This window comes from Diabrotica undecimpunctata, chromosome 7, assembly GCF_040954645.1.
Source record: "Diabrotica undecimpunctata isolate CICGRU chromosome 7, icDiaUnde3, whole genome shotgun sequence".
Classification (NCBI taxonomy): Eukaryota; Metazoa; Arthropoda; class Insecta; order Coleoptera; family Chrysomelidae; genus Diabrotica; species Diabrotica undecimpunctata.
In genome coordinates, this window is record NC_092809.1 from 74,749,516 (window position 1) to 74,764,458 (window position 14,943).

Sequence of the window (14,943 nt, forward strand, 5' to 3'; positions counted from 1 at the left end):
ATGGGCAGAATAACATTTTTTAGTATCAAATATTTTAAGTATTTTATTTAATTATTAAACGCTTTATTTAATTTTTGTATTACATAATTTTTTTACATGTATTTTTTTTAGATTTGGTCTTGTGGTCAGATTGTTATTTACGATGGGAGTTTTTTACTTATTTGAAGTAGTTTCTTCTTTTTTCGATTTCAACGATTATGATATTACATCCACCATAGAAATTATTTGGGACTTTATAAACTGTCTGCAAGGTGAGGAATTTTATTACTAGTTTTTAAAGCAAAAATATTACTATACTTTTTGTTTACTTTATAGGGTGGTTCTGAAGTAATTGTACAAAAAGAACCAGTAGATTCTACACTTTAAAATGTTACGATTTAAGCCAAATTGATTTGATAAAATGTTGATATTAAGAAAGATACAGGGTGTTAAAGTGCAAATTTAAAATTTTATTTTTCGCTATAACTTTCATGTTTGCAAACATTTATGTATAAAAATTTACAACTAGGTACTTATAAGTATGAGAAATTAAACTTTGATGCACATTTTGATGTAATTGACAGAGGGCGCCAGATATGCCACATATGTGGTATAAATTTGCACCTAAATATTTTGCTTTTTAAGATACTTGCATTTGGGATAAAAAATATTAAAGTTACATTATTTTTACAAAAAAAAAGGTATACCTGTTAATAACTTCACAACTTAACAGTTTTCGAGATAATAGCATTTTACAAATCAGCTGCACAATTCTGATTTAAGGCAATTACTCCAGGCAACGAAGAAAAAATAGACAAAAACATTAATACTTCTGAATTTTGGTATAAAATACCTTTCACTAAAATTAATAGTTAACGAAATATTAAATAAAATAAATAATATATCAGCAGGATAATTAATAATAGGATTTGACAAAATAACAGAATAATAGGATTTTACATCAAACATTTTACGTTTTATGTTAAATTAAAGTCATAAGCAAAACATTTGTTTACAAAACAAATTAAGAAATAGTTAAACCAAATAACATAACTTTTTGTCAAAGTAAGTGTTTGATATGTCCACCATTTTTTTAATTGATTTGTCAATATATTCCATAAAAGATCGTCTGATATTAAATAGCATCATTGGTCCCAAGAGACACTGCTGCAGTATTTATTTCTTCCCTTATTTGGTTGCGAATGTTTATGTAGTGCAGTAGTAGATAGAATAATAGGTACTGTCTGGGTACTTTCCATTCTCCATTGTCTCCTGATTTGTATTTCTAGATCTCTCTAGATCCAGATTTAGCCATACGGCTCACACTCCCTCTAAGGGGAAAATTCACTCATCCCAAATACCTACGCTATCAAAAGGATTGAGCTCTGGTGGGACTCTTTCCGTGTTATCGAGCCCTAGGTAACTTGGTATGCTGGAGTATCTCCCAGAAATTTTCGTACACATCTGGACGTTGAGAGTAGTACAGCTTTCTGCATGGTCTTGTAGAGATGTTCATTCAGACCTAGCTTTTTTATGTTTCCTTGGAGATTCTTTGGAATGACTCCAGCAGTAGAGAGAATAATAGGCATTGTCTGGGTACTTTCCATTCGCCACTGTCTTCGTATTTGAATTTCCAGATCCCTGTATTTGGCGATTTTTTCGTTCTGTTTAACACGAAGATTATTGTTGTTGTGTATCGCCATATCAATTAATGTTGTTTGTCTCTTTAGTTTATTAACAAGTATGAGATCCGGTCTATTATGTGCCACTGTTTGATCTGTGAGCACAGTGCGGTCCCAGTATAGCTTGTAGTTGTCATTCTCAAGTATACTCTCAGGAACGTATTGATCATATGGAAGATGGTTTGTTTGAAGAAGTCCTAGTTTGATAGCTATCTCTTGATGAATGATCTTTCCTACTGAGTCGTGCCGTTCCTTATATTCAGTTGCAGCAAATGCCTGACAGCCCCCGGTAAGATGTTGGATGGTTTCCTGAGCTTGACACCCATATCGGCATTTGTCATTTTTGACCTGAGGATCTTTGACGATATATTTCAGGTAATTTTTGGTTGTTATAACCTGATCCTGAATGGCCAGTAGTGAACCCTCTGTTTCAGGGAACAACTTTCCTGATGTCAGCCAATAGTTCGACGCTATATTGTCGACATGGTTTTGACTGACCTCATTGGGATGCCGCCCGTGCAGAGGTTTACCCATCCAGGTGCGCAATTTTTCGTCCTTAGTAAGATGGTTTATGCACATTTCTGGTTCCCTCAGTTTGATCGGTGTTGTATCATCTACTGCGCAAATCGCGCGATGTAGATTAGATGTCTCAGCCTGCACCTGAAAATAAGTTCTTAAATTAGTAATTTGTTTTTCTAGTTGCTCACTTATATCCATAAGTCCTCGTCCTCCTAAATACCGCTGTAATGTCGTTCTTTCTACTGCACTTCGAGGATGGTGTTTTTGTGCCTTTGTGAGGTGTGTTCGTACTTTTCGCTGAAGATTTTCTATATCGGTTTTTGTCCACTTAACAATACCAAATGAGTAGCTAAGCGCGGAACATGCGTAGGCGTTTAGTGCCTTAAACAAATTTTTACTGTTAAGGTGTGAACGAAGTAGCTGTTTTACCCTTCGTATAAACTCAGTAGTTATCTCAGTTTTCATTTGCTTATGGTCAATCTTCCGCGCTTGCTTTATTCCGAGGTATTTATAAATATCATTTTCACCCATGGCCTCGATGTTCTGGCCGTTTTGCATATCGAATCCGCCGGGCTAAACCTTTCCTTTGATTATATTTAAGACACGGCACTTGTCAAGACCGAAGTGCATACTAATATCATTAGAGAAATTTTCTACTGTTTTTATCATCTGATCCAGGTGGCTTCGAGTGGAAGTTAATAGTTTAAAATCATCCATATACAATAGATGATTAAGCTTTGCAACAACAGTGGTGTTATTTTTGATGCTAAAACCTGTGTCAGTTGAGTTCAGTATCTGGAATAGGGGGTTCATTGCTAGACAAAACCACAGTGGGCTCAACGAATCTCCTTGAAATAGGCCCCGGTTGATTGCAATATTTTCAGTTTCGATGTTATTTTCACCAGGTATTTTGAGGTGAATTTTTGTCAATCTGACATTATATGTTTTAAAAAGGTCACTATGTTATCATCGACTTTATATATTTTTAATATATCTATAAGCCATTCATGTGGCACTGAATCAAACGCTTTCTTGTAGTCGATGAAAGCAGTAAAGAGATTCCGTTTTTGGCTATATGATTGATTAGAAATCTCTCTAGATTATTATATATATATATATATATATATATATATATATATATATATATATATATATATATATATATATATATATATATATACATGTCCAAAAGTTTGGAATACGTACAAATAATATATCTACGCCTATGGTGGTTTTAAAACTGTTGATTAAAAATGATTAAAAATTTGAATCGTTTTTGTATGATTTTGGTCCCATTCAACTGCTTAGCGGATTTACACATTATTTCAATCTTTGTTTAAATTTGAATTGAGCCGTTTAAAAATGCATACCTAGAAACGTGATATCTCATTTTGACAGATCTAGAGTAAATGCTTTGTTACAACAGGACTTTAGTCAGAGTGCTATATCGAAAAATAAAAAAAAATCCAAGATACAAATGACGTCAAGGATCATCCCATAAGTGGTAAAAGTCGATGTACAACAGCAGCACAAGACCGGAAAATAACATTGATAGCTCGTAGAAATAGTCTGGAATCTACAAATGGTATATTTAGGGAAATTTCTAGGCTTCAAGGACAGAATATTTCACGGCAAACAATAACACGCACATTAAATGCGATAAATTTGTAACGTAGAAGACCGCTACGTGTTCCTAAACGAACCTACCAACACAAAATAGTAAGATTGTAATGGGCTAGGAAAATTGTACATCATGGTCCTAACTGGAATAACGTGATGTTCTCTGATGAGTCAAAAATTGGCTTGGTATCTGATTCGCGAAGAACACTGGTTTGGAGGGCCCCAGGACGACAAGCCCGACTAAAAACAGCCCAACCGCGTTTTCCATTTGAAGGTGGCAGTATTATGGTTTGGGGTGGTATTATGAGTGGTACACGGACTCCACTGCTGGTTCTGGAGAGAAGAGTCACTGATGCTGTGTACATCGAATAAGTTTTAAATCCTGTCGTACGTCTATTCCGAGGAGCAGCAGGTGATGAATTTGTGTCTATGCATGACTCGATTTGGCCCTCGAATTCCCCCGACATGAACGTTATTGAACAAGCTTGGGACTTTCTCAAAACACGCATCAAGAAGCGAAATAATCCCCCTATTACACTTCGAGAACTAAAAGATGCTGCTCGTGAAGAATGGGAGAGAATTCCGCAGGCCCAGCTCGACCAGTTAATCGGCAGCATGCCAAATCGCCTACAGGCATGCATTCAGGCCAATGGAGGAAATACTAATTATTATGAAAAAGACGTTTCGTTTGTTTCGAAACTATCTTACCAATTTTACTAATTATTAGTTTTATTAAAAATTATTTTTTTCTATACTAATTTAGTTCTAAATGTAAGTTGTACATATTTTTTTTGCATATCGTTTATCTGGTTTTGAGATTTATTTAGTATTTTTAAGAATTGAAACAAAATGATGTTTAACTATTCAGAAGAGTTTATACATCAAAATCAATAAAAAGATGAAATATTCCAATATTCCAAACTTTTGGAAATATGTATATATATGTATATATATATATATATATATATATATATATATATATATAATATATTTTATATATATATATATATATATATATATATATATATATATATATATATATATATATATTATATTATATATATATATATATATATATATATATATATATATATATATATATATATATATATAGTATAAGTATAGTATAAGTATATCCTCGTATCCCAGTGTTCGTCGCCATACTCTTCCGAAACAGCTGGACCGATTTTTATGAAATTTTACATATATATTCGATAGGTCTACAAATAGGTCGTAATATATTTTTCATACCCCTAAGACGTAAGAATATTACGTCCCCAAATATATTTTCTTATTTTTTGGACAAAATTTTTTATTTTTGTAAAAATAAAAACAACAAATAATAGGTGAAGACGACGGACCAGAAATGGCGGATTAATACCTTTATAAAATGTTGTTACTCCATCTTTGCGCGGTCGTCCAATAGTTCTTTTGCCAATTGGTTACTTATTTCTGTCTATTTTGATGACACGGCTCTCCCCCATTCTGCTTATGTGCTTATTCCATGCTTTTTTTCAATTAAGTATCCACTCATTTATACACTGTACGTTATATATTTTTTTTAATGTCTTCACTTGTCTTTTAATCTCTCTGTGTATTTCCTATAATTCTTCTCAGTACTCTGATTTTTGCCATTTTCAGTAGCATTTGTATTGTATTTAACAAGTTCTCTGTAGTTTTCTGGCTGTATCCTTTTTGGAATAGTAAAATTAGTTCGCTCGTTCTCCATTCTTTTATTGTGTTTTATAATTTTATTAACTAATATTGTTAATTGTTCTGTCATTGCTGCTCCACGATATTTCATTAACTCTTTTGATATCCCGTTTTTACCGGCTTCTTTTCTGTTCTTCAGCTTTTTAATCATTTTATCAACTCTTTGAATATTTATATTAAGTTCTTTATTTGTGGCAATTTCTGGTATTTCCGGTTATAGCGTCGTTTGTTCTTCCTGTGCATAGAGGTTTTCTAGGTAGTCATTCGCACTAAAATATTGGTTAAGCTTTTCAATCATGTGTACTTACTGAACTGTTGAAATCCTAGAGAATTGGTTGAAGTCTGAATTTATAACTTCACACTTTGAAGTTATTGCTACGTATCATTCACAGTAGAATAAACGAAAAGTATGAAAATGATGAAAATGAAACTGAGTTTGGATTTAGAGATAGATTGGAAAGTAGAGAAGTAAATGTCGAGATCCATGTAAAGATATCTTTGCTGAGATAGCTATGACATCACAATCGTTGAAAAAATATATTGGCGTCAAAAAGAGATCATTCGTGTTAACGAATAGTTGACACAAGTGTGTAAGATCGTAAAGAGAGTTGTGTGCTTTCCTCACTGTTGTTTAATTTGTATTTAGATATAATCCTTAAACCTGCTTTGTAGAACTTGGAATATAATGTAGGAATTAATGTAAAACTGATAAATACCTTATCACCAGATACGCTGGTGACACAGTTACGTTTAACGATGACTAAAATGGATTGCAATGTCTATTTAACTCTAATAATACGGTGGGACGAGACATCGTCATACTTTAAAAACAACAATTGTTCCAATACATGGTAATAATACACAATAATAAAATACATGGTGTTTAATTGCTTATCTTATCAAAATAGATAATTGGAATTAGATAGACAACCAATACAAAGAATATACAATTTTAAATATCTATGTTGTTATATTACCGAACAATTAAATTCAGTTAAACTAAATAGATAAAACGTAGAATTTAGATAGCTCGTGCCACTGTTATGAAAATGAGGTCTTTATTCTGTAACGATAACTTGAAACTATAGAATCTTTTAAAATGTGGTTATACAGACAAACACTAAAAATATCGTGGACGGCTAAGCAGACAAATGAAGCAATTTTTAACAGATCACAAGCTACGCGTCAGTTGATTAAAGCACCAAATCCATGACAATAGCATATCTTAGACATATCATGCAGGGAAAACAGTATAATATTCTTCGACTAATTATGATGGGTAAACTCGAAGGACGTAGACAAAAAGTAAAAAACAAGCCTCGTGGTTGAAGAACGTCGAAGAAGGAAGCGGGATACGCAGAGCCAAACAAATGTTCAGAATAGCTCAATACAGAGAGTATTTCCATGTAAGTGTGCACTCATAACGAGGCGCCGCCCTCGCTCAGACCATAGGATGGTATCATATTATCATCGACAGGTAAAATAAATGCATTACTTTAAAAATGCCAGCGTTCACCGTCAAAGCGCAGCGCCCAGCCTCGAGCCAGGTATCTGCCCATAGACTAAGTGTGCACTTTTAACGAGGCGCCGACTCTCGCTCAGACCATAGGATGGTATCATATTATCATCGACAGGTAAAATAAATGCATTACTTTAAAAATGCCAGCGTTCACCGTCAAAACGCAGCGCCCAGCCTCGAGCCAGGTATTGGACCATAGACTTGGACCATAGTATTCGAGCTTAGTATTTTTTCTACAATCGACCCTATTACTCTACAATCGGCACTACGAGGTGCCGACCACCGACCCACGCTCCGACCATAGGATCGTATCGATCGACAGGTAAAATAAATGAATTATTTTAAACGCGAACGTTCACTGTCAGTGCTATGATCTAAGCGAGGATACGATGTGATGGTCTCCGTTATGAATTTACCCTAAATTGCCAAGGTCAAGATGACTTGAAAAAGAACATTTAGAAGAACTGGGATGGTAACTAGATCAGATAATAAAATCGGCACATGTTTTTAGTAATCTCTTTATAAAAGTTATGTCGCTCGCATAATTTAGAATAACATCGAGAATATGATCTTTTACTGTGTAAATAATATGAATCTTCTTCTTGATGTGCTTATCCGTTACGGATGTTGGCGATCATCATGGGAAGCTTTATCTTATCTGCAGCAGCGCGGAAAAGCTGCACAGACTGACCAGATTCTGAGGTTTTTTACCAAGATGTTCTTTTTCTTCCTGGACTTCGTTTTCCAAATATTTTTCCTTGCAGGATGGCTTGAATGAAAGCATATCTTGATTCATTTCTCATAATATGTCTGAAGAATTGTAACTTTCAAGATTTGATGGTGGTCAGTACCTCTCGGATCTTATTTATTTTTCTGAGGACCTCCTCATTTGTGATTCGGTCAGTCGACGGGATCTTAAGTATTCTCCGATATAGGCACATCTCAAATGCTTCCAGTTTTATGCACATATCTTCGTTCAAGGTCCACGATTCAACACCATAAAAAAAGACAGAGAAGACGTAGCATCGCAGCATTCTTACTTTTGTATCAAGAAAAAGTTGTGACTCTTGAAGAAGGCCCCCATCCGATTGAAGGTGGATCTAGCTTTTCCGATGCGTGCTCTAATCACCTGGATGTTGGTCCATTCTTCATTTATTATGGTGCCGAGATGGTTGTAGTGCGTCACTCTTTCTACAAGGGTCTGGTTGACGTATAGTTGACCTTCTGTTATCCCTTTCTTGCTTATTATCATTAGCTTTGTCTTATTAACGTTTATATTAAGTCCATATTATTGACTGTAATACGTGATTTTGCTCATACGAACTTGTAGGTCTTCTAAGTTGTCCGCAAATACTATGGTGTCATCTGCATATCTAATGTTGTTTAGCCTGTAACCATTTAGTAGAATACCTTTGTCAGTTTTGTGCAAAGCTTCGATAAATATTCTTTTAGAGTACAGATTAAAGATTAAAGGAGACAAAATACAGCCTTGCCTCACTCCACGCATGATTTTTACATAATCAGTGTGTTCACCTTCAACTCTCAGATTTGTTGTCCGTTTCCAATAAAGATTTCTAATTATTTTCAGATCTTGGTTGTTAATTCCTGCTTCTTTTAGTATTTTCATTATCTTGTCATGCTGTACTCGAGCTTTCTCGTTATCAACCAGACATGCGTATACGTCACAGTTGACGTCTCTGCATCTCTGGAATAAGACTTGTACTGAGGACTAAGCCTCTTTAGTACCAACAGCATTTGTGAACCAGAACTGGTTGGGGGAAATTTGACTTTCACACAGCTTGTAGATTCTCTTATGAATTATCTTTAGGAACAATTTTAGGAGATGACTCATGAGGCTTATAGTACGGTAATCTTCGCATTTTTTGGCTCCTACTCTTCTGCTTGTATATTATCAGGGCCTGCCGCTTTGCCATCCTTTAACTATGTTATTGCGGAATAAAAACCTGCTGTAATATTCTTGGTTCATCATTTACCTCTTCTTCTAGTTCAAAGGTATTATCTCTTTGGTCTTCAAATAGTTTTTCTAAATATTCTTTCCATATTCTTATTTTACTCTGTTTGTCCAAGATGATGTTTCTGTAAGAAGTCTGCTCCAGGATAAGTCTTGACAGATGTAAAGCTGTTTCGGAATCTTTTGTTTACTAAAATGTAGTCTATTTGATACCTAATAATTCTCCAGGGGCTGTCTTAAGGGGATTTCTATAATATGGATGAGTTATAAAAATTACCGAAAAAATTATTTTCGGTAAAACGAAAGGCACTTTTTAAATGTTATTAAAAATTAAAGAAATACTAAATTTGATAACACGTTAAAAAGTTATTCGTTCAAAACACCTTTCTGCTAAATTACTTTCGTAAATAACAAGAAAGTAAGTTAATATATGTTTTCAAAAGTTTAAATTATGTTTATAAATTTGTATTGGAGCTTTCTCGGTTACATGTAGTTACCTTCGATTTACCGCTCCCACATATATACGAAAACTTTGTCTTTCCCGATTATCTACCTACGTAATTTTACTTCGATATAATAAAATACTCCCTCTGGAATATTTGTTCATGTTTAGAAATACCGCTGAATCCTTTATATTGTTTTTGCGTGTCATTTTAATTAATTTTCGAGTGTCTGTATTTTTTGTTAAAGTTTTCGACTAATTTTTGGTTGTTGCTAGGATCGTATACATTGCGTATTACTTTTTTAACTACTAAACAACTTGCTGTAAGAATTTTTGTAAATAATATTTTTTAGTTATCTTTACCAAATTTTTCCATTTTATGAGATTTTACCCTATTTGTCCTTTTAACTGTTTACTTTAATTTTATAAATCAACATTTTAAAAACGAAATATATGGTCATTAGCAGAAACCCTCCAGAAAAAACGATAATATGTATAGGTGACGATCGCATAAAACGCGTGAAAACTTTTAAATACCTTGGCACCACAATCAATGACCAATCGGATCCACAACAAGAGATAAAAACCCGAATACAAATGGCAAGACAAGCTTTTGTGAAATTCAGACCGCTCCTATGTAATCAAAACCTAAATTTCGAAATACGCTACAGAATGGTCAAGTGCTACATATGGTCCATCTTGCTTTATGGCATGGAAACGTGGACTTTGAAAAAAACATCTATCAACAAACTTGAAGCATTTGAAATGTGGTCATTGAGAAGAATGATGCGCATACCTTGGGTGGATAGAGTTCGAAACGATGACGTCCTTAAGAGAGCCGGCGTGGAAAGAGAACTCTTTGAATTAATTAAAAAACGCAAGATTGGTTACCTTGGGCACATATTGAGAGGAGCAAAATATGAAATACCACAGTTAATCCTACAAGGGAAGATCGAAGGTAGGAGAGGAGCCGGCCGCAAACAATTATCCTGGTTAAGGAATATTAAAGAATGGACAGGAATACACAATACAGGCGAGCTGTGTCACGCCGCCAAGAACAGAATTCTAGTAATGAGATAGTCGCCTACGCACTTTGGTGTATGGCATGTTAAGAAGAAGAAGTCCTTTTAACTCGAGAGCATTGTTTGTTTGTTTTCGTTACATTAAGTTACTAGTCACTCTTTACCACTTTTATTTTTACAAACATTTTGGTATCTCTTCTTCCAACAACTTCTTCCTATTCCTTGAACTCTATCTATAGGTTTCTGTGACTTCTGCTCTTTCTCAGCAATGGTAATCTATTTATTTCTAACGTGACCATTCAGTTATGAAATCATTTCGGACCTTCATTTAAAAAAAAATGGTTTCGGCTCTTCAGCCCCATGTAGTATTAAAGTAGTTAAAAACGTATCTTACAAATACTGAGATAAATACAGTAATTCAAAAGTATTAGAAGTATAAAAAATATTAAATCGAAATAAACATTTCTTTTCAATATAAAACTGGAGCACACGTATTGGATACCATGCGTGTCTTGTTTCGTAACATTTCAATACACTTTAAATTGACCTTGTAGATTCAGCAGTTTTGTATGAACGTATTTGACCTAGTAACGAGGCGATGTGTAATACAACCTTGATGGTATGAAAGGAAAACAGAGAGGTATCGGCAATCAATATTAGTAATTTTTTTTAGTTGGTCGTTACTCGAAAAAAATAAGATGTTATCTCAGTTACGCGTAGTCAACGATATCACCACGTCAAAGGATTCAAGTAAATCGCGTTATATCTTCGATTAAGTACTATACAAATCATTATAAATTGTAAATATTGTGTCAAAAATAAAGATGTAAGAACAGATTTAGTCGACTCACTATTCCAACAGAAATTAAATACACAATATTTTTTCAGTTCGTCATGGTGATCAACCATTTTTGGTAAACAAATGCTGTAAGATTTGCTGGATTCGACCGTTACTTGATGGAAATTCATTTTATGTAACACTAAAACACTGAAAACTTTGTTTTCAAAACTTCCACGAAATTTATTTTAAACTATTATCACTACAGCTGTTTCGGCTGATTGCCTTTCTCAAGTGACTTTTATACGTATTAGAACTCCTTCTTTTTCTTAGAGTGCCTGTTCGTTCCGAATGTTGGCGATCATTCTGGCTATGATGACTTTGTTGGTTACTATACGGAATAGCTGTGGTGAGGTCTTTCTATACCATGCTCTCAGGTTAGTAGGCCAGGATATTCTTCTTCGTCCTGGGACCCTTTTCCCTTCAATTACACCTAGCAAAATGCACTGGTGTAGCTCATATCAGCCTTATTTCTTATTATATGTCCCAAGTACTGCAGCTTACGGCCCTTCACGATGTTGAACAAATCCGCGGTTGTGTTCACCGTCCTTAGTATTTCTTCATTGGTATATTTAGGATTCAAAAGGGGAGTCACGCAAGGTGATACCATGTCACCAAAGCTGTTCATTACCGTTCTTGAGTATGCATTTCAAAGACTAAAATGGCAACAGAAAGGAATATCCATCGATGGAGAAAAATTAAACCATCTACGTTTTGCGGACGATATCGTGCTTCTGTCAGATAATCTGGGAGAGATCAAAGACATGCTCCCAGAACTGAATGGCATACTACAAGAAACTGGGCTGGAGATAAATTTCGAGAAAACCAAAATGATGACCAATATGGTTCCCAGCGAAGAGATACAGATCAATAACAACAAGGTAGAATTAATTGATAAATACACATACTTGGGTCATGAAATTAGAATAACCAGAGACAACCAATCCTGCGAGCTAAATAGACGAATCACGTTGGGATGGGCGGCATATGGAAGGATGAGAGACATTTTTAAAACAAATACCCCAATTCACCTGAAAAGGAAGGCATTTAACCAATGCATCTTACCAGTCTTGACCTACGGAGCAGAGACCCTAACTTTAACGAAAGCTACTGCCGAAAAACTGAGGGTAACACAAAGGCGAATGGAGAGATCAATGCTGGGCCTGACCTTGAAAGATCCGCCTTCAATGTCCACATTTCTACTCCGTACAGAAGCACTGAGTGCACGTAACATTTAAGGAGCCTTATTTTTGTTTCTATGGTGAGTTAGAAAACTAAATAAAGGCATTATAAAGAACTGCGACAACATTTTTGAAAAACCCAGCGACACATCGACTTTTGATTAGAGAGAATCGCCCTAACATCTTTTATTGGAAAAAGGGTTCAGATATGATATGGTTTTAAAGCCTTTGCAATTCCGCATATACTAGTCTAAATTTTTAATCATTAAAATTTTATTCAATGATAAAGATTTTGTTCGAAACAATCTCCAAAAAAATCTAGAGAAGATAAATTTGGTGACCAAGGAGGCCATTCGATGCTGCCTCTACTCCCTATCCAATGCCGTGGAAGATGTTAGTCTAAATATTGACAAACAAATAAATCATAATACGAAGGGGTATCATTTTGTTCAAACGTCACAAATATCCTTCATAATACTGTTGATCTTCTTCTTCTTGTAGTGCCTATCAATTTCTGATGTTGGCGACCATCATGGCAATCTGTATTTTGCAAACTGCTGCTCTGAAAAGATTTGTGGTTCTTCGCCTTCCTGGTCCTCGTTTTCCTTCTACTTTTCTTTGAAGAATTATTTGCAGCAACCCATATCTTTCGCTGTTCGTCATGATGTGACCGAGGTATTAAATTTTGGCTGCCTTTTTCATGGCTAACAACTCTTTTCCTTTTTGCATTCTTAATAAAACGTCCTGCTTAGTCACGTAGTCGGTAATAGGATATCTTTAGGATTCTACGATTAAGCCACATTTCGAAAGCCTTAATTTTCTTAAGGTCGTATCTGTGAGAAACCACAACTTAACTCCGTACAACAGTATAGGAAAGATAACATCGTATGAAACCTGATTTTTATGGGTACTGATAAATCGTGGCATTTGAATAACTTAACCATTTTTTGAAATGAAAATCTTGCTTTCTCTATGCGATCCTAGAATCTCAGATTAGTATCAAGGTAGGTATATGTTTTTACTCTTTCTATTGGTTAGACATCCACATTGATTCTTTCAATTTGCTGTTCCTTCTTAGAGATCATCATACATTTTGTTTTCTTAATGTTGAGTGAAAGTCCACATCTCTGACTCACTTCTGTGATTCTATTCATTACTTCTTGGAGGACTTTATAAATGTCAGCAAATTCCACCGTGTCATCCGCGTATCTGATGTTATTGATACATTCTCCGTTAATTCGAATTTTGGCTACAACGTATTCTATGGCTTCTTGAAAGATTTCCTCAGAGTATAAAGTATTGTTCATCATTTTTAATAATATCAGTCAATGCAGGATTAATCACGTCCTTCAATAATTGTAAATACATTTCGCTAGTCAAATTGACAAATAAAAAAAGGGTCCCATTAGTTGATTGCCAAAAATACCAGTCCATAGATTTAATTTTTGTGGTTACTGTATATGCACCTCGTGAAAAATCCTGCAGTTTAAATGGGATCAATAACGATATCGTTACGATTTGCAGTTCGGTTTATGAAAAAATGCATTCATCCGAGGAACAGATATTAAAAAGAAACTGTGTATCGAATACTGCTCGTTCAATTATTTCACAAAACTGTAAACGGCGGTCGTATTTATCCTCATTAAGAGGCCAGAGTAAAATAATCGAAAATATCGGAAAAATAGGTCTTCCTTTAATAAAAAAAAACGACGTGGGGTTTTTAAAAAATGTTTTTACAGTTTTTAATAATGCGTCTATTTCGCTTTGTTCGGGCATCCAGTATTTAGCTTCACTTTGTTTTATCCACAGTCCTAATTATAGTATAGCTGGAAGACTATCTTCTTTTTTTACACCGTTTATATTATTGAAGTCTTTATACTTTTGTATTAGCACGGTTGCTTTGGTGTTAGTCAGAGTATTAACCTTTTTATTCAAAGTTTATTTAATGATAACCAAGTTTGTACATAGTTTTGCTCTGTTTAATGTTAAAAAATCTCAGGAATTTCCTATCAGTGGCCATGATTTGGTTTATTTGTCCTTTATTGAGGCAAAGAAGATTCCGGCTCTTTGACCATGAAGTATCATGGTTAGTACCAAATTTACCACTTAATGGTTTTAGGAGGTTGGCTCTGTTTCATAACCTGTTAGAGTGTTTTAAAGGTCTGCGTTCCAGTTAAGTGTAAAAATTCAACACTGACAGTCTGAATTCGAGTCTTTCTCCATTGAGCATGATATGTGATTGTTCTGTTTAAGTTCTGTACAAGAACATTTGGGAAGTCTAAACAGTATAACTTGTGTTTTTGTTGAGATTATAGCTACCTATTATTTGTTAAATTACTTAATGTATTATTAATGTATATTATTACTGTAATAATAATCTGAAGTTTGGTTTACTCAAGTGTATATGCGATACATCTAAAGAAAATGTTAACTGCGTGAGTCTATTTTTGTCTTAA

The 14,943-nt window shown here is 34.5% G+C and overlaps 1 protein-coding gene across 1 annotated transcript in view; it reads left to right on the top strand.

Annotated features, from left to right (window-relative positions):
* LOC140446460 (G-protein coupled receptor Mth2-like) overlaps window positions 1-14,943 on the top strand; it is a 104,927-nt gene that overhangs the window by 74,529 nt on the left and 15,455 nt on the right. The window contains exon 6 of the mRNA XM_072539013.1: window positions 112-251. Coding sequence (XP_072395114.1) covers window positions 112-251 — 140 coding nt within the window. The remainder of the gene's footprint in view (window positions 1-111; window positions 252-14,943) is intronic.